Source organism: Lithobates pipiens, unplaced genomic scaffold (assembly GCF_037356315.1).
Source record: "Lithobates pipiens isolate NorthernLeopardFrog02 unplaced genomic scaffold, aLitPip1_a1.2 Scaffold_22, whole genome shotgun sequence".
Classification (NCBI taxonomy): domain Eukaryota; kingdom Metazoa; phylum Chordata; class Amphibia; order Anura; family Ranidae; genus Lithobates; species Lithobates pipiens.
Genome location: NW_027507784.1, coordinates 191743978 through 191769619, shown reverse-complemented (window position 1 = coordinate 191769619; position 25642 = coordinate 191743978). Strand labels below are relative to the sequence as shown.

Below are 25642 nucleotides of genomic sequence, written 5' to 3'. Positions count from 1 at the left end.
CCTAGATATATTCGATGTCTCCACTTCAACTCACCATATATATCAACAGCCATTCAGGAAAAGGAGTATGAAAAATTAATTCTCCACATAGTATAAAATCAGTGTCCTTTCTGATGAAACACGTAAGGCAGAGCCCCTGCTCATGACATCATCACAAAATTCAGAAGCAATTTGTGGATTTTGACTTGTACGACACTGTTTGTCTTTTCTACGTCCGTTGTTTTTTTTTTTTTTATATAGCTATATATTGGTTACCTCTGATTTTATACGATGTGTAGCATTTTCATGCACATTTTCCTGAGTGGCTGTGTTTATATAGGGTGGATTGAAGTGGTGACCTCAAATGTCCAGGTTCCATGCTAATCAATTTCAATCGCTATATGACCTTTCATTGTGAGGGTCATAACGTTCTGGTAAACCTTTGAATTTGGCTCTGGTGTGGAAGCACAGTGTGGTGTTTTTTTGGCACCACATGAACATTTCCTCTTTAATTCACAGTGAACTGTAGTGTTTTTTTTTTTCTGTTTACGTGAACATTCGATTATAGACGCACACTTTGAACTGTTATCAGTTTTGTTTTTTACGAATGCTGTAATTAAGTTAGATTTATTAAAGTGAACCAGCCAGTCAGGGCAAATTAACAGAATCTCATCATATCCCTGGCATCAGTTTCGGCCACTATATCGGAGTAGAAAGCCCTCTAATGCCGCGTACGCACGACTGGACTTTTCAACGGACTAGGTCCAACGGTCTTCCTGACGGACTTTCGCCGGCTTAACGAACGGAATTGGCCACACACAATCACACCAAAGTCTGATGGATTTGAATGTGATGACGTACGGCCGGACTAGAATAAGGAAGTTCATAGACAGTAGCCAATAGCTGCCCTAGCATCGATTTCGTCGGACTAGCTTACAGACAAACTGCTTTTTCGACCGGACTTGAGTTTGTCAGAAAGATTTGAAACAGGTTTTATTTCTAGGTCCGTCTGACTTTTGGGGAAAAAAAATCCGCTGGAGCCCATACACGATGATAATATCCATATCCATTCCTTCGGACCTAGTCCATCAAAGTCCAGTCGTGTGTACGGGCATAAGAGTTCTGTTTGCATCAGAGCCTACACAAGCCAAAGGACTCTTCGCTGCTTCCATGTGACATTTTTTGGGCCAGGCCCTTGGCTGTCATACATTGCACAATGGGAAAAAGTGGAAAAATCATATTTTGTCAGTGGCTTAATACCCATGTCTTGCGGGCCCCTTTTTATTTATTTTTAATGTTCAACCAATGGTTATTCTGCAGATGTTTAAATATAGACAGGTCTATTTGCTGTAAAACGGGAAGCAACCTAGCTGTGTTAGCTCATTTGCAAAACAAACTCTGTTGTTAACGGACCTTTGCATGTTCACTTGCTAGCAAGATAAATATGTACTTTGTTTTGCTACACCGCAACTTTCAAGAACAATGCATAGGCTTTTTTTTGTATTTTTTTTGTTGAATAATGCAGTGTTGCAATAAGGTCCATTCAAGTTAGCTTGATTATAAATGATGGTGCATTCAAACAGTGCTTTTACTTTAGCAACAAAATAATGAGACTGATGGAAACAGAGGGGGGAGGAAAAGAGGCTGGAGGAAAGTGGTAGGGTAAATAAGAAAATGGGGGTGAGGGTGTAAAAGATTAGAAAATAACACCAAAAGCGGCGTGGTCGAATTGCTTCATATAAGTAGACTGCCTACAAACATCAACCGTATACGCTCATAAGCTGTGTTGTCCTATAACCTATGGTGAAACTATCCTTTCACTACAGTGAATTCTACACCTAAAAGGGTAGGAAGACAAGTTGGGTACCAAGCCATGGACTTGCTGTACTGTAATATGTTTCATAAACCAGGAAGAATGTAATTGTTGACAGAGACATGTTGGGGATTGATCTGTGATTTTATCTGGTTCCTGATCCTCTGGCAGCTACTGGTTATATACAAGGTTCAATAGACTATAGCAAACAGTCAGATCTCATAAGCCTACAGCAGTTACCCTAGTAAAAGATGATTGGTTGACTTGGGTTACTATTTGGGTGACTCCACAGTAGTTTTTATGTATATTCTATACTTTACTCCTTTTTTTTTCTTTTCTGTGCTCCTAAGAAATACTTACATTTTGAGTGTCCCCTGTCCATTAACCTCAGCGCAACATGTCCCCTTAAGAATAAATCAAGCTGGAATTTATTTAGTGGGAAGAAAGCTGCCAGCCAAACGACATCTGGCAATAACTACTATTTGCCATGTGTCTTTGTGATCTAATGTATGCTAACATTTCATAATATATTTTTATTTTGTACTTGATTACCATATTTATCGGCATATAACATGCCCTCCTACTCCCTGAAAATAGAGGGCAAATTACTGGTGCATGTTAAACGCCGATAGTATACCTCGGAGGGGGACAAGAGCTGCCGGAATTCACTGAGCCGTCATCTCCTGTATAATCGGCTCTCACTTGGCTCTGATGTCACCCCCACAGTCCCACCTCTGCCACCGGCATCGCACCAGTGTTCTGTCAATCACAGAAGCTGGTCCAATGCCGATGACAGAGGTGGTACTGTGTATGTGACTGCTGACTGAGAGCAGAGTAAACGGGAGATGACGGCTCGGTAATTTCCTGCATGAGAGATGTTGAGGCTGCAGATGGGCATCAAGCTGCATTGAAGGGAGATGGGGGCAAATGGGCGCATATCAGGCTTGGCCGATGGGCGCATATCAGGCTGCATTGAGGCAGCCGATGGGCAATAATTAAGCTTCATTTATGGGCACTAACCATTATTTTGCTTCAAAGTGGTTTATTATCAAAAAAAAATTTTTTTTTTTTTACCTGAAATTTCCTTTTTAAAGTGAAGCTGCATGTTCTACGCCGATAAATACGGTATTTTGTTTAGACACTCTGGTAGTTAACTGAAATTAATTACACGCTTTGTGTTTGTTTTTACCTTTTTACATTTGTGGCTTTTCATTGTACTGTCATCTGAACTACTCTCTTCATGTTTATATTGCCCATCCTTAGAAAGTAAGTTGAAACTGGCAAGCTTTGTCATTCAATTTATTTACGATGGCAGTCACATGGCTATTAAAAAAAATAAAAATGAAGAACGCATGTCCATTAACAGTGGAGGGCAAGAAAGCATTATAAAGTATGGTCCAATTTGCTTTTAACAGGATTAAAAAATCCAAAAACAAAAAACAAAAAAAAAAACCTTTGTGATCCCTATAGGCACTTGTAAAACATTTTACTATAAGTTGTTAATTTTTTTTAAATTTGTATAACAAGCAGTTTATATTTTGTGCCTTTTAGGATTGAATCCAACCCCTTTAAAATTTTTATTAGTGGTAGAACCAGTTCCTGCAGGAAAAAAATAATCCACATGTTCACTGCTATTGTAAAATAACACGTTCTGCTTTCAGAGTGTTAGTAATTTGCAAAGAGAGTGTCCTTATGTTTTGTGATGGATGTATTTCTCCTTGATTGCTTCTTCTAAAGCCTCATACACATGGTACAATTGTTGGCCAACTGAGCATCTGATTTTTGTCAAAAGGGCATGTGCCAGGATCTTGTCTTGCATACTAACGGTACACCATTGTCGTGCCACAAAAACAAACGTAGTGACATACTACAATTGATCTCTGCTCTTGAGCACCACCCTTTGGGCCCCTTCTGCTAATTTCATGTTTGGCGAGCATTGATTCCGGTTATGCGTGTTTGTACTTTCGACTTTTTGTGTGATGGATTTGTGTACTGACCATACGAAAATCTGACGTCAAACCATTGTCCGCCGAACATTTACTAGCCTGCCATCCAACATTTGTTGGCCGAAAAATTTGGACAAAAATTGTCAAAAAGAGCGTACTAACGGTAAGACTTTAGGACAACAATCTGTCAACAGACAATCCCCTGCCAACAAGGGTACTATGTGTATGAGGCTTTAGGGTGAATAAATTAAAGCATATCTAAACACAAGAACAAAAAAACATATTGCAGTTTAAAAGTCCTTAGGTGTGGAGGCTGGATTAGATTTCCATTACTTATTCCTACCAGTAATGCACTTCTGCCTTAGGGTGACAGTGCTCAGCCATTTTACTATATCTATGGAAAAACTAGCATAGGACTGGTGTTACCTATTTATTATATTTGAGATTTAATATCTCTCCACAGGACTATAAGCACCCTCCCTCCTCCTTTTTCTCCATAGCCCAGCAGGGGTGTGTTCTGTAGTCCTCTGCAAAAGCTGGAAAGAATGCTACATAAAAATGCAGCACAGACCAAGCATGCGGGAGGTTTTTGCTAAGTTGTTTTCTGGCAGGAGCCACAGGTATTTTTTCACTAAACTGAAAAGATATCTCAACGCTTTAATGGTATTTAAACAGATATAACACAAGTATTTTAATGGTATTTTTAACATACCAGAAGAGATCAAATAAGGAAAGTTAATTGTTGGTTTCCATACCCTATAAGTTTTTAGTTATGTTTTCTCATAAATGCGATTCTCCATAAGTCTTAAACCTTTAGCTGCCCTTTTCTCTACGTGCTCTAGTTCCATGGCATTCTATTTTTTGTGAACTGATGCCCAAAATAAACTGCATATTCAAGATAAGGATATACTGCAAATCCATTGGTAACCAGCCAGAGATTAGAAGCGATAGCTTAGAAATAACTGAACTCGGCCAATGAATTCTCGACCATCGTGCACATAAAGGAGTTGTAAAGGCAGAAAGAGAAAAAAAATCTGTGTAGCAGCCCCCCCTAGCACCCCCCAATTACATACTGAACTCCTTCTTCGCTCTCCAGCAATGTCCATGAATCCCCTAAGCCATCCAGTACACTCCTCTTGGCTGAGACAGAGCAGCAGTACTATTGGTTCCCGCAGCTTTCAAAATCAGTCAGCCAATCAGGGAATAAAGGGGGCAGGGCCAGGTCGGGGCTCTGTGTCTGAATGGAAAAAGGAACTCTGACTCAGCTTGGGTGACAACCTGTAACAAATTGCTGGCTGAGGGGCTAGGAGAAGCAAAGAGGGACCCGAGAAGAGGAGGATAGGGGGTGCTCTGTGCAATACCAACTGCACAGTGAAGGTAAGTATAACATATTTGTTGTTAAAAAGACAAAAAACAAAAAAAAAAAAGCGAGCCTTTACAATCACTTACAAGCTGTTTTGTTTGCATTGAAGATAGCTGAGAGCGGAAAGTGTTCATGTCTTTTTTAAATGAAAAGAAAAAAAAAGTTTTTTGAGCACAACAGACAGGGCAAAAAAGTCCAATAACATACAATTGTACATTTATAACAATATAACAACCCCTATCCAGAGCCTAATGAATCGGTGGTGGTTAGATATGCTTCATCACCCCTATGTGGGATTAAGTACAAAAACAACAAATTAAGTCCTTGTTATTGCCACAGGTCAAGTGGTCATGTCTTCCATGCTTGGGCAACTGCCCTCTGATATCTGTTGAGAGCCTTACCAATCACACTTAGGTTTTCTGTAGAACCCATAACGTGTTCATTTCTCCCACCTTTTTGATGTCAATGTCCTTGCATTAAAATGTTCTATCAGTCGATAAGCCACAATACTAGAAATTCTGCATTTTTATATTTTCAAGGCTTGAAACTGTTACTGTGGATAACAAGTATACATTTTATTCTGTAATTGTCCACATCTGACACTAAAGTTCTTATGGTACAAAGCACTGTGAATTAATCAATATTTAAATTCTGCACATTTCTTTAACATGAAACAACAAAAAAATTAAAATGGAAACATTTTTAATAAAACACATAAAAAAAAAGGGGGGGAGAAGGGGAAGAATGTTAATTTCGGTCTGAGTTAAGCGTTAATATGGGGGTTCAATAGGAACCCATTTTTTAAAATGATAGTATACGTACATTATATATACCGTATATACTCGAGTATAGGCCGACCCGAGTATAAGCCGAGGCCCCCAATTTACCCCCAAAAAACTGGAAAACTTATTGACTCGTGTATAAGCCGAGGGTGAGACATGGCTGTCCATACCTGTGTGTCCATCCATCCCTGTGTGTGTGTCCGTCCATCCATCCCTGTGTGTGTGTCCATCCATCCATCCATCCCTGTGTGTGTATCCATCCATCCATCCATCCATCCCTGTGTGTGTGTGTGTGTGTGTATCCATCCATCCATCCATCCATCCCTGTGTGTGTGTGTGTGTGTGTGTATCCATCCATCCATCCATCCATCCCTGTGTGTGTGTGTGTATCCATCCATCCATCCATCCATCCCTGTGTGTGTGTGTGTGTGTGTGTGTGTGTGTGTGTGTGTGTGTGTGTGTGTCCGTGCAGCCTTGTGTGTGTGTCCAGCCTACCTGTGTCCCAAGCCTCCGTCCCGAGCCGCCGTCGTCCCGAGCCTCCTCCGTCCCGTGCCGTGCCTCCTCCGTCCCGTGCCGTGCCTCCCCCGTGCCGTGCCTCCTCCGTCCCGTGTCTCCTCCGTCCCGTGCCGTGCCGTGCCTCCTCCGTCCCGTGCCGATGGATCGCCGCTCTTCTCGGCGGCCATTCTACAATTCAAAATTCCGCCTCCGCCTGTGATAGGCGGAACACTCAATTTCCCAGCAGCCTGTGTTCCGCCTATCACAGACATCCTCTCATACTCGTCCGTAGTATGAGAATGAGCGGATGTCCGTGATAGGCGGAACACTGACTGCTGGGAAATTCAGTGTTCCGCCTATCACAGGCGGAGGCGGAGAAGGAGGCGCGGCTTTTGAAAATTAATGTCCGCCGTCTGTCTGCTCGATACGCTGATCGAGCAGTCAGACAGCGGCGACTCGAGTATAAGCCGAGGGGGCACTTTCAGCCTCAAAAAAGAGGCTGAAAATCTCGGCTTATACTCGAGTATATACGGTAATTTTTTCCCCCTGAAAATAAGACCTACTGTTATCTTTGAGAAGGGCTGCAATATAAGCCCTAGTTCAAAAAGCTTGTAAAATCCTATAATCCACTATTACTGTAGTATAAAATGTTCAATGTGTGCGTTTCTTTAATATAATTGTGCCAAATACCCTTGGTACGGCGTCACTTAGCTGACCTCCCACTGCTCTCCTCCTGTTCTCCCAGCTGTCAGCATTGGATCTTGCCCCCCCCCCCCCCCCCCCCCCATATTCGGAGCAGGGAAGGTTCTATAATGAAGGTATTTGGCACAATTCTATTACAGAAATAAACACATTGTACATTATATACTACATTAACAGAGTGGATTTGTAGGATTTTACAAGAAGTTCACACTGGGGATTCCTGATCGGCGGGGGGGGGAAGAAGAACGCACATTACATGGTAAGACCTACCCTGAAAATAAGTCCTACTGTGTTTTTTTTTTTTTGCCACAATTAATAGAAGACCCAGGTTTATTTATGGGGAAACGTGGTAGTAGGGTTGCTTTAACTGACATAAGCAGATCAAAAGTCATCCCTTTGAACTGCAGATAAATAAAACAAATACCTGGTAAAATGTATTTTTGAAAGAAGCCTCTGATTAGTGTTTCAATTTAAGACTGCTTTGCCAGCAAAAGCGGTGGAGGGAGCATCAGCAGGGGCAGAGGGACAAAGAGTGCACTTTGCCTACCCTGTGTACTTCATTGAACTTTTCAGTGTGTTTGTTAATTGCCCAAAGTCTGCAAGTTGTTAAACATACCCTGCTTAAAGCCTAACGCCAGTCAGATTTTTATTTTATTTTTTCATTTTTCCCATTGAATGGGAATTGTTGCAATATCAGTCAGGTTTTTATTTCTATAACTCTGTTAAAGGGGTTGTAAAGGTTCGTTTTTTATTTTCTAAATTGGTTCCTTTAACCACTTGCTTACTGGGCACTTAAACCCCCCTCAGTCCCAGACCAATTTTCAGCTTTCAGCGCTGATGCACTTTGAATGACAATTGCGCGGGCATACAACACTGTACCCAAATTAAATTTTTATAATTTTTTCCCAAAAATAGAGCTTTCTTTTGGTGGTATTTAATCACAGCTGGGAGTTTTATTTTTTGCTAAACAAACAAAAAAAGATGCAAAAAAAAAAAAAATCATGTTTAATAGTTTGTTATAAAATTTTGCAAACAGGTAATTTTTCTCCTTCATTGAAGTGCGCTGATGAGGCTGCACTGGTGGGCACAGATAAGGCGGCACTGGTGGGCACAGATAAGGCGGCACTGGTGGGCACAGATAAGGCGGCACTGGTGGGCGGCACGGATGGGTGGCACTGATGGGTGGCACGGATGAGTGGCACTAATGGGCACTGATAGCTACCACTGATAGATGGGACTGATAGGGGGCTCTGATAGGGGGCTCTGATAGGGGGCTCTGATAGGGGGCTCTGATAGGGGGCTCTGATAGGGGGCTCTGATAGGGGGCTCTGATAGGGGGCTCTGATAGGGGGCTCTGATAGGGGGCTCTGATAGGGGGCTCTGATAGGGGGCTCTGATAGGGGGCTCTGATAGGGGGCTCTGATAGGGGGCTCTGATAGGCACGGATATGTGGCACTGGGGTGCAGCACCTTTGTTGAGGCAGATTGTGGTCACTGCTGGGTGGCACTGTGGTCACTGCTGGGTGGCACTTATTTTTTTATTATGCTTAGTGATGAGGGGGCAGGTGGGCACTGGCAGGGCTGGCCTTGATCTGGACTGTCCCGATCACGGCCGCCGGTGATCGGGATTACCGGCTCCATTATATCACATGATCAGCTGTCATTGGCTGACAGCTGATCATGTGATAAGGGGTCGGGATAGACCCCTTGCACGGATCGGTGATCAGGCGAGTCTCATAGACTCGCCGTTCACAGAGCGCGCCGCGCGCGCCCCTCAGGGGGCGCGCAGGCCACTCGTGCGCGGGACTACGTCAATAGACGTAGTTCCGGCAAAGGAGATCCGCGCTGTAGCCGTCATTCGGCTATAGCGCGGGTCTCAAGTGGTTAAGCTAGTGCATTGTTGGTTCACTTACATTTTCCTTCAATTTCCCTTCTAAATGTTTTTTTTTTCTTCGTTCCTCACTTCCTGTTCCTCCTCAGTAAGCTGTTCTGGCAGACTAAACACCGCTTGGATGATGGTGTGAAGTTTACTGAGGAGAAACAGGAAGTGAGAAATTCAGACAAAAAAAAATGTAAAAGGGAAATCGAAGGAAAAGGTAAGTGAACCAACAATGTACTAGCTTAAAGGATCCCATTTAGAAAATAAAAAATGAAGCTTTACAACCCCTTTAAGGAGATTTTTCCATACTGCTGGTTTGTGATGCTCGCACAAAAAATAGGTGGTATGGGTGTGAATGGGGCAGGAAGGCAAAAGACATCAGTAAAAATGGTTCTAACTTTTCTCCCTCTATTTGCACTTCTGTTGTTCTGGTGATTAAAAAAACAAAACTTTTTTGGGAGTTTTGGAGACGTTATTACAGTGATCAGTGCTAAAAGTATGCACTAACATTGTCCTTAATTGTGTTCCCTGGGTGTGTTTGCCAACTGTATTGGGGATGGGTTGCCTGGGATAACACAGAGATCAGTCTTCCTGCATAGCAGGAACACAAGATCCTGTGTAATCCCGTCTAAGAATGGAGATCTGCCTTGTTTACTTCGGCAGATCCCTGTTCTGTCTCTGCTGGGAATGACTGCGGACGGCTGGTGCACATGGAGTCCGCTGGAGCCGCTGATTGGCTCCCCCGCTGGGCGAGATTTCCTTGCGAGTGTATTGGAAAATGGTGTCCAGTGCTGCTCAACACAGCCTAGTGGGTCTGGTGATAATGAGCCCTGAGATAGCGAGGCAGAGTCTGTATCTGACTAGTTCACAAAGCATTTCCAGAAAGCTGGAGGGTGTAATTAGATGGTTGAAACAAACCAATTAGCACTGACGGGGTGCTTACAATGATCAGCTTTTACTTGTGTAAAATCTTTTTCCCCAAAAGGAAAAAAAATTGCTGTAATTGCCTAAAAAGTATGAGCTGGAGTTTGTCTTCAATTTGTTAGTCTAATTCTGCTAGTATATCTACCACTCCCCCCCCCCAGACTGACAATGCTGCTGTCCAAAGATGCCCCCTGTGCTCTTTCATCCATGTATTACTGGCCAGATTACCAAGTGAAAAGAGCCTAAAAAAGAAAAGAAAGCGAATGTAGTAACCACATCTAATGATTGGCAAGTTGCAATATATGACATTTTTGGTTTTATGTTGTCAGCTGATTTCCCACTCTCTACATTCTCAGTAATTTATGTGCAGTTTGTAAATATTTTTATTTTCTTTGTTCTTTCCCTGGTCTTTTTTTTTTTTTTTTTTTTAGGCAGACCTTTTATTAAACACCCCACTTGTGACTACAGCTATGATCTTTTTACAGCCTGCGATCAGCTGTTCAGTAAAAGTGATCTGGGTGGCATTTACAGAGGAGATCCACTCCTAGATGTCCACTGTGACTAATGAAGCTGAAAGCCACAATGATTTCATCGCTATCAGTTTCAGAGTTGTCATTCCCTGGCTGCTACGCCTAAGGAATCGGCTATTCCAGCATTAGGTGCACTGGAAGGCAGTGAAGACATTGGGGTCTAATAGACCTGTCATCATAAAGAGTACCTGTCACCTTCCCAAAGCTATTACATAGGAGGCTTGTTAGCCCCCTTCTGATAAGTTTAAATCGAAACAAAATGTATGCGCATACATGCAAATGCAAATAGGTTTTGTAAATAGGTGTGTAAGCAGTGTTTGCAGCACACATGTGAGGTGTCCCTATAAATGTCAGTGAGAGCGAAAATTTCTAGGGTCATCATTTATAATTAATTGATAAGGACCTGTAAAGGCTTTTAAAGCCTCATCTATGAAAAAATTGTAGGTACCATTACATGGTCAAGTGCAGTTTTGAGTCTGGACAGGTTTGGTATCTATCTACTCAACACAACATCATGTTTTATATATTACGCAAAAATTGTGTATTATATTGTGTTTCTGCATTATAAAATGCATTTAACCACTTTCAGACTGGACCATTTTGCTGGCTTAAGACCAGACCACTTTTTGTGATTTGGCACTGCTTCGCTTTAACTGACAATTGCACGGTCATGTGACATGGCTCCCAAACAAATTGACGTCCTTTTTTCCCACAAATAGAGCTTTCTTTTGGTGCTATTTGATTACCCCTGCGGTTTTTATTTTTTGCACTATAAACAAAAAAAGCGTAAATGAAAAAAAAAAACGCATTATTTTTTACATTTTGCTATAATATCCCCCAAAACACGCAGTGGCACGGCAGCGTTGTTAAAGGGACGTACCTGTATGCCCATATGCCTGTCCGCGCCATTCTGCTGACGTACATCGTCGCACGCCAGTCGGGAAGTGGTTAAAGGCTCCTGCAGAAAAAAAAAAGTTGGCAGCTACAAAAATTTTGGCTGCTGACTTTTAACCTGAGCCAATTTTTTTATTTGCTATTGGGTGCTGCCGCCACCATTTCCACTGAGGGAAACGGGCAATGAAATCTTGAGGCTTTACAGCCAGTTCCCTACTGAGCATGCACAAAGCATGCTGCACTCTGTGAATGGGCCGGCTGCGGCGGAAGGAGGCGGGGGGGCCAAACTTCTGGCTTGGTTTGCTGCAGTGAACTCAGGTGAGAGGGGGTAACTGTCAAAACCAGGCACCCCCCCCCCCCTAAGTGCTAAATGGGGCAGCGGGGGGTGGAGGAGGCAGACAAGCAGTTGGGTGGAGCTCTGCTTTAGGAATATTTTTTCCTTGAAAATTTGCATTCGATAAAGGGCTACAGAAATATCACATAGAATAAAACATTGAAAGAGGCACGTTTTTTTTTTTCCCCTCCAGGCCCTCTGCTTTTTTGGGGCTCAGTAATTTTCGAGCAAAAAATGCTGAATGAGAGTGAGAAATAGAAAGATTGCCCTGGACAGCAAGTGGTTAATCTAGTTTCAACCCCTCAATTTATGTAAGCTAAACTACCTGTATCACCTTGTTGGCATTGGCTCAGGGCTACCCCTGGCTCCAGACCCGGTGTTCCAGAAGTTGTAAGATTTTGTATGTGTTCAGTCGTAATAGATGTGCTTCTTACATTACAGTTATCTGTAAGTGTTGTGATGTTAATTGGCATAAGCTTAGTACTCACCTGCTATAAGGGGGATCTATGCTATTATTCATAGGCCTCATAAACACAGACCTTTATAATATGCAAACACTTCATGCATTACAATTTTGAAGAATAAGGATACCATTTTATGTAAACCTCCAAAAAAAAGCATGTAAGACAAGGGTATAATGAGCTAGTATGCATTGCATACCAGCTCATTATGAAATGCTTTCCTTTAGAATGATGCCCTAAATTGGCGCCAGCAAACACCGTACACAGCCCACATCTTTCACTGGAGTTACTTACGGGTTTGTGGGCTCATGGGATTTGAGGTGTCATTCAAATTAATGGTGAGTTCCACATTTTGTCATTCACACTTCAGCTCTGTCAAATCGCAGGCAGATCCGCTGGAAATTAAAAATGTAGCATAGCATTTAAAAGTTATTTTACACATTTTTTAAATTTTTTTTTATTTTGCTCTTTTTCAATATGAAACGTGTAAATACCATATTTATCAGCGTATAATACGCACTTTTTTCCCCTTAACCACTTGACAACTGGGCACTTAAAGAGAAGGTAAACCCTGATAGGTTTACTTCTTCTTTGTCTCCCTGCAAAGGTAAAGCATAATGGACTACTATGCATCGCATAGTAGTCCATTATGTGTCACTTACCTGACACAGGAGCCAGCGAAGTCACCGCTGTCCCCTGTAGTTCCGAGCGTCCATCTTCTTGGTGGGTCTCACTACTCTGGCGCTGTGATTTGCCGGAGCAGCGATGACGTCACTCCCGCACATGCGCACGGGAGCCGACACTCGCGGCATATCGCCGCGATTTGCAGCTTGCCCAGTGCGCCATGCGCGCCGCTGTCTACGGCGCATGTGCTGTAGACAGCGGTGGCTGTCTTCAGGTAAATATCGGTTTAGGAGATATTTCTTGGACCTACAGTTAAGCCTTAATCTAGGCTTACCTGTAGGTCAAAGTGGTTTGTAAGGGTTTACAACCACTTTAAACACTCCTCGTGACCAGACCAATTTTCAGCTTCTGTGCTCTCACACTTTGAATGACAATTACTCAGTCATGTAACACTGTACCCAAATGAATTTTTTGTCCTTTTTTTCCCCACAAATAGAGCTTTCTTTTGGTGGTATTTGATCACCTCTGGGTTTTTTATTTTTTGCGCTATAAATGAAAAAAGACCGAAAATTTAGAAAAAACGCATTTTTCTTTGTTTCTGTGATAACATTTTGCAAATTATTTTTTTTTTTCATGAATTTTGGCCACAATTTATACTGCTACATATCTTTGGTAAAAATAACCCAAATTAGTGGATATTATTTGGTCTTTATGAAAGTTAGAGAGTCTACAAGCTATGGTGCGAATCATAAAAAATTGATTACATCTGATGTACTGGTGGCCTATGTCATTTCTTGTGACCCGAACAAGCCAGGAAAGTACAAATACACCCCAAATTACCCCTTTTTTTTGGAAAGTAGACATTCCAAGGTATTTAGTAAGAGGCATGGTGAGCTTTTTGGTGTTATTTTTTTTTTCCCACAATTCTTTGCAAAATTAAGATTTTTGTTTTATTTATTTTTTCACAAAATTGTCATTGTAATGGGTTATTTCTCTCACATGGCATGTGTATACCACAAATAATGCCCCAAAATAAATTCTGCTACTACTCCTGAGTATTATGATACCACCTGTGTGGGACTTTTCCACAGCCTGGCCACATAGGCCCACACATGCAGGGAGCGCCATCACGTGTTTTAGGAGCATAAATTACACATCTAACTTGTTGACTACCTATTACACTTTTGAAGGCCCTGGAGCACCAGGACAATGGCACTGATGACACGTGGCACTGATGACACGTGGCACTGATGACACGTGGCACTGATGACACGTGGCACTGATGACACGTGGCACTGATGACACGTGGGACTGATGACACGTGGGACTGATGACACGTGGGACTGATGACACGTGGGACTGATGACACGTGGCAGTGGGACTGATGACACGAGGGCACTGATGAGAGAGGGCACTGATATGTGGCACTGATGAGAGAGGGCACTAATATGTGTCACTGATGAGAGAGGGCACTAATATGTGGCACTGGTGACAGTGATGTGGCACCGATCACAGATGGCATACGTGGCACTGATGTGTGGCACTGGGGACAGATGGCACTGACAGGTGGCACTGGGGCAAATGGAGCTGGGGACAGATGGCACTGACAGGTGGCACACTGGGGACAGATGGCACTGGCACACTGGGGACAGATGGCATACACATGATGACTTACATATGAGATCATCTCTCATTGTGCACGCCGATCGCGCAGTAAACGGCCGCTGTCATTTGCTGTTTACAGCGATCTGTGACTGGCTGTGTCCGGGGGACAGGGCCAGCACAGAACTTCCCCGATGTGCGCTCCCGGGAGTGCGCATTGCGAAAGTAAACAGGAGGACGTCCAGGGACGGCCTCCCGGCAATTGGCATACGCTCTGCAGCCGTCTTTCGGCTATAGAGCAGACGCCTAGTGGTTAAAATCGGCGGGAACTAGTGGGTGTGTTTAATACACCTATCCCTGCTGTCTGAGGGAAGTGGAGCGAGCGCCGCTGAATTACTTAGAGCCGCGGTCTCCTGTGTACCCGGCCCTCTGTCATTCACAGCCACGCCTCCTTGCCATGCATTGGCCCATTGTTTTGTCTATCATATGCGCAGAGCCAGAAGGTGTGGCTGTGAGTGATGAAGCGCCGGGTACACAGGAGATCGCGGCTGTGTGTAATTCTGCGGCGCTTGCTCCTCCTCCTTCCCTCGGAGACGGCAGGGATAATCCAACACTAGCGAGGCTGCAGATGGACACTGGGCAGGCTGCATTGTTGGTCAATTTAATGGCAGCAGATGGGCACTGAGCACGGTGCATTGATGGGTCAATTTAGAGGCTTCAGATGGGCACTGATTTTGATGAGCTGTGACTCTGAAGCAAAATTAAAGTTCTTTATCTAAAATGTAAGTTTTTTTTTTTTTTTCCCCTTAAACTTCCCTCCTAAAATAGGGGTGCGTGTTATACACCGATAATTACGGTATATTTTAAAGGTGTAAAAATATTAATGAACAAAGCTAACAAAAAAAGGTTATACTATCAATAGTTTATAAAAATAGAAGTAAAAAAATAGAGAATGAGAATAAGGAGTTAAGGCCAATTGGGGTCAAACAGAGGAACAATTTAATAAAAACCAAAAAATATATATATTTTTTTACTTACCAAGGTTGCTTCAAACTGACTTGATTTGCTGACCAAAGTTCATCCCTTTGATCTGTAAATTATTAAAAAGGAGCACCGATTTTATATGCAATGTTTCTTTACTGGTCTCTTTCAGGGCTGAGCATTGCTATTGTTGTTGTTAAACAGTGCCGGCTGCTTTTTGTTTGATAGCTGTGAGCAGCTCTGTAGTTTTTACATGAATCGCGCAAATGCTGAATTAAGATCACGTGGGGAGTCTAATCTGGATCGAAATCTTTTAACGATTAATCTTGCAGCTCTACTTCATGTCTTACCAAAGACTTGGGACTATATTTTGATACTCCTCAATTGCTCAATTTTTTTGTTCCTTGCACCTGTCAGTGAACTCTGAATAATTTCAGAAGCACCCCAAACGTATGTTAAGCTGACGCAGTCAACACAAGCCCAAAGCCGAACTACCTAGGCCCTTGTGTTGCTTTATCTAACTTTTACGGGTTTGTGCATGCAACAGTTGGGCAACATGATCCTCTCAAGATGGGAGCAGGCCTTTTAGGGCTCATTCACACTAGAAATGGCACATTACTGCATGCATTTGATGTGAGTTTTTTTTCTTGCACATTTGCAGTCCAAAAAATGCAGCATGCTTTACTTTTTTGACTGCACTGCAATAATGTGAACTATGCCACAAGGATTACCTTGTAATTTGGACTGTCGATGTAATTGGAGTGCAGTCAAAATTGCATCCCACTGCCTTGTGTGAATGGGTACTCAGAATTACTCACATGCTGCAGACAAGGGCTCTGTGATGTGCATGGACATTTTTTGCATACTTTTTTATACAGACTTAATGGTTGTAGCTGTGTAAACCCACTGTCAATATAAAAAGCTCAAGACTACATTCTTTTGTTCCTCACAGTAAATACAATGGTTCCTTGTATGTGTTTGTATAAAGCAAATCAGACTAAATACCTGATCATCCTGTAGGTTCCTTCATGGATTCAGGGATTCCTGTGACCACAATTACCACCAAAACGGATCCATAGTAGTGTGCTCAGGTGGTGTTCCATTTCTTCAATGGGACCGGTCGCCACACTAATGCATGGCATGCCTGTAGTCTCTCAGACAATCTGTGACCTCAGAGGCTGCAATGCCTCCAGTCCTGCAAAGGCACCCCTCTTGACAGGAGCAACTGCAGTTGCATATTGCAAAGAAATAGGTTCTTTGGAACTTTTTTGCTTTCTCCATATTACTTATTACCTGCAGGGTTATACTTAATTTTCAGGTGAATGGACACTGATAGACCAAAGGTCTTTATACAGGAAATGATCCCCTATATAACCCCTCCCATACAGGAAGTAACTCCGTTTTGTAAGCAAGCACTGAATCCTCAAAAAGAGGGGAGGGGTCTCTGTGTCCCATGATGTACTCAAAGAAAAGGATTTTACAGGCAAGTATGACCAAAAAAATCCTATTTTCTTTTTTCGTACATCAAGGGACACAGTGTTAGGCTAATATTCATTACCTGCTGGGATATCCCAGAGCAGTAGCCTTGAGAGGAGGGAGACGCCCTGCCAAACAATAGCTATTGGACTTTATGCTGCAGCCTGCAGTACACTGCAGCTGAAAGGCGAATCCTCCTCTTTTAAGAGTGTCTGTCTGCAAGATGGCATGGTTGTTTGAGCTCTCTGAGCTCCAGGTCTTTAGTTCCATAAACTGTTCTTAAATGAATCAAAGGATTGACCGTTAGGATCTATTTGACACAGGCTCTATATGCTTAGATAAATGGTACCCGAGCCTCACAAAGAAGACTCAAAGTGCTGCGAGGTTTTGCCTGTAATGCAGCCTCCGGGCGCTGGACCCTGCGAAGTGGAATACTGGATACCACAGCACTAAGCCATTCCTGCAAAGTGCTGTACAGGTCCAAGGGAGTGGACCCTAAACATGAAAAGGGTACCCAGTCCTTGAAGGTCCTCAAGTGTCAGGAACCCGCCATGAAGGGTGAAGATTGGGCTCTTAGTTTCTAAGCGGTGTGTTAATATTACACCCAAGTACTCCTTTTTTTTGTGGCTAGTAAATGTCTTCAAAAAAGAGGAGAGGGACTAACACACTACAGGGAAGGGCACACCTTTGTCATCCAGTAGTTCCTGATGAGCCTAGTCATATCCCTAGTGTGTTGTATCCCCTGAAAGTCAGAGGCTTCTGGGCAATCTGAGCCGCTGCGCCTATCTGCGATTGTGCCTACAGTCAATGCTGCTGCTTCACCCTTCATCATGAAAGATGTCCTCAGCACTAACCGGGTTAGAGCACAGGATTGTTGGCATGATTGCCTCCATCCTGTAGGGTGGCAAGAAGCGTGACAGATCCCCCTCCTCGGAGCCTCCTAGTCTAGAGTAGGAATGGGTTAAGGATGGGGAAGAGCTTAAAGCTCAGAATTCTGTGGGTGGCTTGGTGGATGAGTATGCTTCCGAGCAATTTGGACAAGAAGATATCTAGTTGGTGTCGTCTTCTCAATCGGAGGCTTTTGATCCTGACTCTTACCGGAATGGTTCGTTCTGCCTTTAAGTTGAGGTTACTGAGCCTGGTCCTCTTAAGCATCCCTGAGGCCTCTTCAGGCCACACAGGCTTTCCCCTTACACCCTCTGTTGGAACAGGCAGTCTATGCTGATTGGTAACATCCTGACAGGATTTTTGTTCCTCCAAGAGGTTTTCCCTGTTCATTAAGTTCATTAAGAAGTGGAGCATGCCAGCCATAGATGCAGCAGTCTTTTCCTTAAACAAGAACTTAACTTGTCCGGTCGATAAGCACAGGGCTTGAAAGACCCTGTTGACAAGAAATTGGAGTCATTATTAAAGCCTTCCTTTTCTTTGGACAGTTAATCTATTCAGCCAGCTGTTGCAGCAATTGGTATCTGCCAGTCCATAAAGGATCAGGTCAGATGGCCTGACAGGCCTAACCAGCAACCAACAGGAGGATGATCTGCCTGTAAATAAGGCAGATATTTCTCAAGCGCTGTTTACTGTTGACGCCTTAAAGGATTCAATACAGCAGGTTTCTCGTTTGACTTTCTTGTCTGTACATATGCGCAGACTTTTGTGGCTTAAGAACTGGTCAGCCGAGCTTCCTTGTAAGACGTTATTGGCTGTTTTCCCCTTTCATTAGGAGCGTTTATTTGGTGATCATTTGGACAAATGTATCCAAAATATTTTTGGAGGGTAGAGTTCTCTACTTCCTGTGAAGAAAAGTACCAGGCGTCCCTCGTTTAAAAACCTTAGACTGCTTCCTGAAATGTCTCAGCACTAAGGCAGTTCCGCCGCCAACAGGGCGCTAGGGCCAGGGGCAAGGCCAGGACCAGAAAAAGCCCTGGATCCAAAATTCTTCTAAACCCAGCACCAAACCCTCCTTTTAAGGGGACGCCCCTACTACATTGGGTGGTGGGGGGGGGGGGGGGGGGTCTGCTGCACTTTTCGGACATTTGGAGAACAATAGTTCAGGATGAGTGGGTCACCTCGACTATATCTTGCGATTACAAGCTGGAGTTGTGGGGGGGTTCCCGCTCAGGTTTCTAAGATCCAGTGTTCCCTCGTATCCTCCACAGAGAAACTTATTGCTTCAGACACTACATCATTTAGTGCATCAAGGAGTAATTGTAGAGGTTCCTGTACCCGAAAGGGGTGTGGGGTTTTACTCAAATTTATTTACGGTTCAAGAACCAAATGGGGACACGAGGCCCATGTTGGACCTATGATCCTTGAACCAGTATCTACTGATCCATTTCTTTTGGATGGAGTCTGTCCGCTCGGAAGTAGCCTCACTCCAGTTTGGAAACTTTCTAGCCGCCATCGATATAAAGGATGCGTATTTACACATCAGAAGTTCCTGCGATTTGCAATAGAGGAATGTCTTTTCAGTTTGTGGCTCTACCCTTTGGGCTTTCTACAGCTACCGGGTGGTTCACAAAGGTTCTAGCACCAGTACTGGTTCTTTAAGGGCCCAATGGATTCTGGTTCTATCTGGGTGACCTCTTGCTCAGAGATCACTCAATACACGCTCTAGAACAGAGCATAACATGCACACTGCGGTATTTGGAAAGCTTAGGCTGGATGTTAAGTAGGTCTGATCCTAGATATGGTCCAAGCAAGAGTATTTTTGCCACCTGCAAGGATCTGTGCCCTGAAGGATCAGGTGCGTCAGATGAGGGGCACCAGATAACCCTCCATTCGGTTCTGTATGAGTCTTCGAGGCGATGCCCTATGCCCAGTTCCATTCCAGGCCTCTGGAAAAAGACCTCTTGTTGGCTTGGAACAGAAGAGGGGCAAGCCCTGGATTATCCAATATTCTTATCTCCTCGGGCACGCTTAAGCCTAAACTGGTGGCTGCAGAATCAGAACCCGCGAAAGGGAAGATCCTTCCTCCCGGTAACTTGGAGACTACTGATTACAGATGGCAGTCTCTCAGGCTGGGGAGCGACCCTAGAAGGGCTCACACCTCAGGGGAAATGGTCAGGGACAGAACAGATCCTGCCTAGCAATGTCCTGGAATTACTGGCAGTACGTATAGCCCTGTGGTCCTGGACGGCAGAGCAACACGGCTGCCCTATCCGGGTTCAGTCCAACAATGTCACTGCAGTGGCCCATGTTAACCACCAAGGCAGGAGCAGGAGTCATTCAGCTCTGAAGGAGATGAACCACATACTAGCCTGGGCAGAAGGACGTGTGCCGATTTAAATCGGCAATCCATATCACAGTAGTAGAGAACTGGAAGGCAATTTCTCAGCTGCCAGCAGATCTGCCCGGGGGAATGGTCCCTACACCTAGGGGTGTTCCAGGAAATTTGCCAATGTTTGGGATGGCTAGAGGTCGACCTACTGGCATCCAGGTTCAACAACAAGTTACAGCAGTTTGTGTCCCGAACAAGAGATCCTCCGGCAATCAGAGCAGATGCTCTGGTAGTTCCATGGAGCCAGTACTCCCTGGTTTATGCTTTCCCTCCGATCCCTCTCCTTCCACATTTGTTGCTCAGGATTTGGAGAGAGGGAGTTCCAGTCATTCTGGTGGCATCAGCCTGGCCAGAAGGCTCTGTTTCCCGGAGATTGTGAGTTTGACAATAGACGGGCAATGGGCGCGTCCACGTTGCCCTGATATACTGTCTGAAGGTTCTATATTCCACCCCAATTTTACAATCTCTAAATTTGACGGCATGGCTATTAAAGCTAGAGTGCTAAGGGACCATGGCATCTCGGGACCAGTGGTGTCTACCCTAGTGAATGCTAAAAAAGCTGTCACTAGGAAGCTCTATCATAATGTCTGGAAGACTTATATTGCTTTGCGTGAAGCCAAAAATCCTCGGAAATGCGTGATTGGAAGAATTCTCTTTTTTTTTTTCCACAGTCGGCTGTGGAAATCAAATTTGGCTTTGAGTACAATCTGAGGTTGAGTTTTGGCCCTATCTGTATTCTTCCAAAGGCCTTTAGCCTCCCATTCACTGATCCGAACCTTTATGCAGGGGGCAACTCTCTTGCTTCCTTCCATTAGGTCGCCTATGTGTCCTTGGGACTTCCATTAGACATGCTGTCACGCAAGCTAGCCTTCCTGATGGCTATCACCTTGGCTAGAAGGGTGTCTGAGTTTCAGGGAACCATACTTGATCCTTCACCAAGACAGGGTCGTGTTATGACCTGTTCCATCCGTTTTTCCAAAAGGGGTTTCAGCCTTTCATTTAAATTGGGACATTATTTTGCCATTTTTGTCTCAGCCTCGTTCAATGGAAGAGGCGACTGCATTCTTTGGACATTGTCCAGGTAGTCAAGATTTATTTGTCTAGGTAAGCGGAGATCCGAGGATCAGACACCTCTTTTTGTTTTACCAAAAGGACCCAAAAAGGGACAGGCAGCTTCCAAAGCTTCCATTGCCAATTGGGTCTGTCAATTGGTCATTCGGTCTATGGTCTGAAACGTAAAGCTCCTCCCTTTAAGGTGAGAGCTCATTCTACCAGAGGTGTAGGAACCTCCTGGGCTTTTCGCCAACGGGTATCTGTGGCTCAGATTTGTAAGGCTGCTACCTGGTCTAAAGTGCATACGTTCACAAAATGTTATCAAAAGGATGTCCAAGCAGCCGAGGAGTCGGCTTTCAGGTACAGTGTACTGCGGGCTGCCGTACAAGTTCTGATGGCTATTGTTTGGCAGGGTGTCCCTCCCTTCAAGGCTATTGCTCTGGAACGTCCCAGCAGGTAATGAATATTAGCCCAACTCTGTTTCCCATGATGTATGAAAAAAGAAAATTGGATTTTTTTCATCATACCTGTAAAATCCTTTTCTTTTGAGTACATCATCGAACACAGAGATCCCTCCCCTATTTTTGAGGTTTCAGTGCTTGCTATAAAACTGGAGTACTTCCTGTATGGGAGGGGTTATATAGGGGATCACATCCTGTCTAAAGACCTTTGATGTCCATTCACCTGGAGATTTAGTATAACCCAGCAAGTAATGAATATTAGCCTCTCTGTGTCCCATGATGTACTCAAACAAAAGGATTTTACAGGTAAGTATGCCGGAAAAAAAATCATACTTTAACTGCTTACAGCTAAGCATTATGAAATAATTCTACTAAATGCTTTGCACCACCTGTCATAAAAATAATACAAAATGTTTTTCTACTTACAGACCTACATAGGCAGTGTGGTTATATCGGTAAACCCATACAGATCTCTGCCAATTTTTACCCCTGACAAAGTGGAAGAATATCGAAACCGAAACTTCTATGAACTTAGTCCACACATGTGAGTTACATTTTATTCCATTTCATGTTAAAGTGAATTTTCTTTGTTTATAACCGGTCCAGGGCTCTGTTCGTTTTATCTGTGCTGATCTGATGTCAAGACTGCAGGTCAAAAAGACCTGCCATTTTCAAGTGCACTGTCAGGGTGTTGTGGTGGTCTTGGAGGATAATGATCATTGAGTTTGTGTAATCTGAAGTTGCTTCTGGTTGGTGTTTAAAGCGTAGTTCCACTTCACTTAAAGTAAATCCAATGCCCATCCTCATTTCGCTGTTAAATGGCAAACTTTTTTATTTTCTAAATGCCTTTCATTCTTTATTTTCTGGAGCACTTCCGGCTCCTGCCGCCTAGGTGATGACGTAAATGGGGGATTCCCATGGACACCTGGGATATCTGTGTCCTGTATCCCAGGAGTCCATGGGAGTCGCTAAATGCCAAAATATCACAGTTCCTGACTAAAAATTATGCGAACGGGAGGAGTTTTTCAAGGAGGTGTATCTACAATGAAGTTAAGCCTCTCGGTCTGGGACACTGGCGGTATTTTGAAGCAAGAGGGGATATGGGCACTGAGTAGTTGATGTGGGCACTGAAGGAGTGCCATGTGGTGGCATTCCTGCACAGGCGCGAGATCGGGAGGTGCACGCTGGGTAACCGGCTGCATGGAGTCCTGGAAATAGATTCCCACAGAGGAGATGGACCCTGCCTGTTTCAAAGATCCACGCTTTAGTCTGTTTAAACCTAAATTAAAGGTGTGTGTATATATGTATGTATGTGTATGTATGTGCGTGTGTAAATATATATATATATATATATATATATATATATATATATATATATATATATATATATATATATATATATATATATATATATATATATATATTGCATATAAAGTGTCCTCGATCATAAGCTGAGCTGATCAGTGTATTCTGAGCAGCAGTGGATACCACTTTCATAATACAGTGTCCCAGAGAGAGTTCTACTATCCACCATTTTTATGTGGTTGGAGGTATCGGTTAGCTTTTAGGCTGACTTACTATGGCACACAACACTAAAATCTCACGAGACTGCAGAATCATTCAGAGCTTCCTCCTACACACCATGTGACATCACATGGAGTGTAAACCAGGGCATCCTACAGCATTACTGCAGTCTTATCAGCTGAAGCTGATAAGACTGACAAAGGTAAACACTAGATAATCAGGCACAAGTAAATGCATAAACAAAACAAACAAAAGTACAAAAGCTGGTGACAATCATACTTGGAGAGAATTTCACATACACCATATTACCAAAAGTATTGGCCTGCTTTTACACACACATGAACTTTGCAGCTATAACAGCTTCAACTCTTCTGGGAAGGCTGTCCACAAGGTTTAGGAGTGTGCCTATGGGAATGATTGACCATTCTTCCACAAACGCATTTGTGAGAGGTCAAGCATCGATGTGGACAAGAAGGCATGGCTCGCAGTGTCTGCTTGAATTCATCCCAAAGGTGTTCCATCGGGTTGCGGCCAGTCAAGTTCCTCCACCCCAAACTTGCTCATCCTTGTCTTTATGAACCTTGCTTTGTCCACTGGTCCAAATAATTTGGTGGAGGGGGGATTATAGTGTGGGGTTGTTTTTTAAGGGTTGGGCTTGGCCCCCTTAGTTCCAGCGAAGGGAACTCTTAAGGCGTCGGCATACTAAGACATTTTGGACAATTTCATGCTCCCCAACTTTGTGGCAATAATTTGGGGGTGGCCCCTTCCTGTTCCAACATGACTGCGCACCAGTGGACAGCCTTCCCAGAAGAGTTTAAGCTGTTATAGCTGCAAAGGGTGGGCCAACTCAATATTGAACCCTACGGACTAAGATTGGGATGCCATTAAAGTTCATTTAAACTTCATATACTTGTATAGGCAGGTGTCCTAATGCTTTTGTTAATATAGTTTATGCATGAGCAATCAGTGAAACTGCAGAAGTACACAGGCAAGGACTCCAAAGATGGTAGAATGAAGTTTGGTAGGGATTATTGTAATGCTTGTTCTCACATGGAATTTTGATTCAATAATTAAGGGTATTCACCTTTTAAATATCTGTGAGACGTATATTTTTTTTCTTTTGGTTGTGGCCTGGTCTAGACTTGTCAACACTTGTTCTCAATGAAAAGTGAATGATGCATCTAGAAGCCAGCAAGATTCTTTCTTTTCTTGTGTAGCCTGCATGAGAAAAATGACAGAAAGGAGCTACAGGTTACGTAAGCTCATTGTCCTATTCTTAAATAAATGTACTTTATCTATAGATAGGCCTGTATTTAGGGCTAAAATGTATGTACCAATGTATGCCTGGGTTGCCATAACAAGCACACACATTAGAGCTGTCTCGTTGCTTCAGATTTGAAAATGAAAGCAAACATCCTCAAAATATATTCTTGGGAAAATTGGAAATCCCCATTTTGTTTAACCTTTACACGTAGTAATGTGATGGACCCCCCCCCCCCCACCCCTATTGAAGTTATATTTTTAGATTTCACATGTAAACCAGCTGTTGGTAAAGTTGTAGCACATACAGTAGTTCTTTATGAGAAAATTTGTGTTTTAATAATCTGCCAAGCATCACAAACAGCTGGAAGGTTGTTTACATGGGGCCTCTGGAAGATGCATATTTCTTTTGAAATTCTTTCTCTGTATCTCTTCCGTATACCCTCAGTCTCCAACCCTCATTCTCCGAGTACACTGCTTTCGCACACATCCTGTCTTCCGCTCTCTCTATCTTGGATCTCTATACTCTTCTTTGTTTTAAATGTGGTTCTTAGTACATTGGAAGTGGAACATTAAAAACACGTGCCCCTATTTTTCTATCGCCCCATTCACACTACAGCGTTGCAAGGGTAGAAAAAAAAAAAAAAACAATGCTGCCATTTGTATGCATTACCCTGTAGAGGACAAAGAAAGCAATCGTCGGAGATGGCTTTCACAGTTTCTAGACACAGGCTGACAGTCACAAGGAATAGCTGTCACTGTTTGTCATAACTTTCCTTCCCGATAATGCTGACTGAAGAAAATGCTAAATTCCTTTCATGAGATATGCCAGTGCAACACAATGAATACAACACAATCACTTAAAGCATCTTGCTGCTTTCTTGCGAACATCTAGAATCCATACAAAGATTTATTGCTCTAGACTGTCTGATAAGCAATATGCATACACCTTTTATGTGCAGTCAAGAAATCATTTTACATACACACATTGTGAGTGTACAAAATAACTAAGCACAACCTACGCAGCCCCTCAAATCTGTGATGCAAATCCATGAACCAAAATTATAAATAAGATATATGAATAACGTATATCATATTTTTATATGTATTTTAAAAGCAGCCTACTATACTACTAGCCTTACTTCACTAAATATATAACTGTAAAAGCACAGCACTATCAATCTATAAATTGGTGCAAATACATTTGCACTAATTTATGGATTGGTAGTGCTACGCTTTTACTATGCTGTGTGTGTTTATATATGTATATTTATTATAATACG

At 43.1% G+C, this 25642-nt stretch overlaps 1 protein-coding gene across 5 annotated transcripts in view; it reads left to right on the top strand.

Annotated features, from left to right (window-relative positions):
- Positions 1-25642, top strand: part of MYO1B (myosin IB) — a 420293-nt gene that overhangs the window by 99953 nt on the left and 294698 nt on the right. For all 5 annotated transcript variants that reach the window (XM_077448750.1, XM_077448748.1, XM_077448749.1 and 2 more), the window contains exon 3: positions 22004-22119. In XM_077448750.1, coding sequence (XP_077304876.1) covers positions 22004-22119 — 116 coding nt within the window. The remainder of the gene's footprint in view (positions 1-22003; positions 22120-25642) is intronic.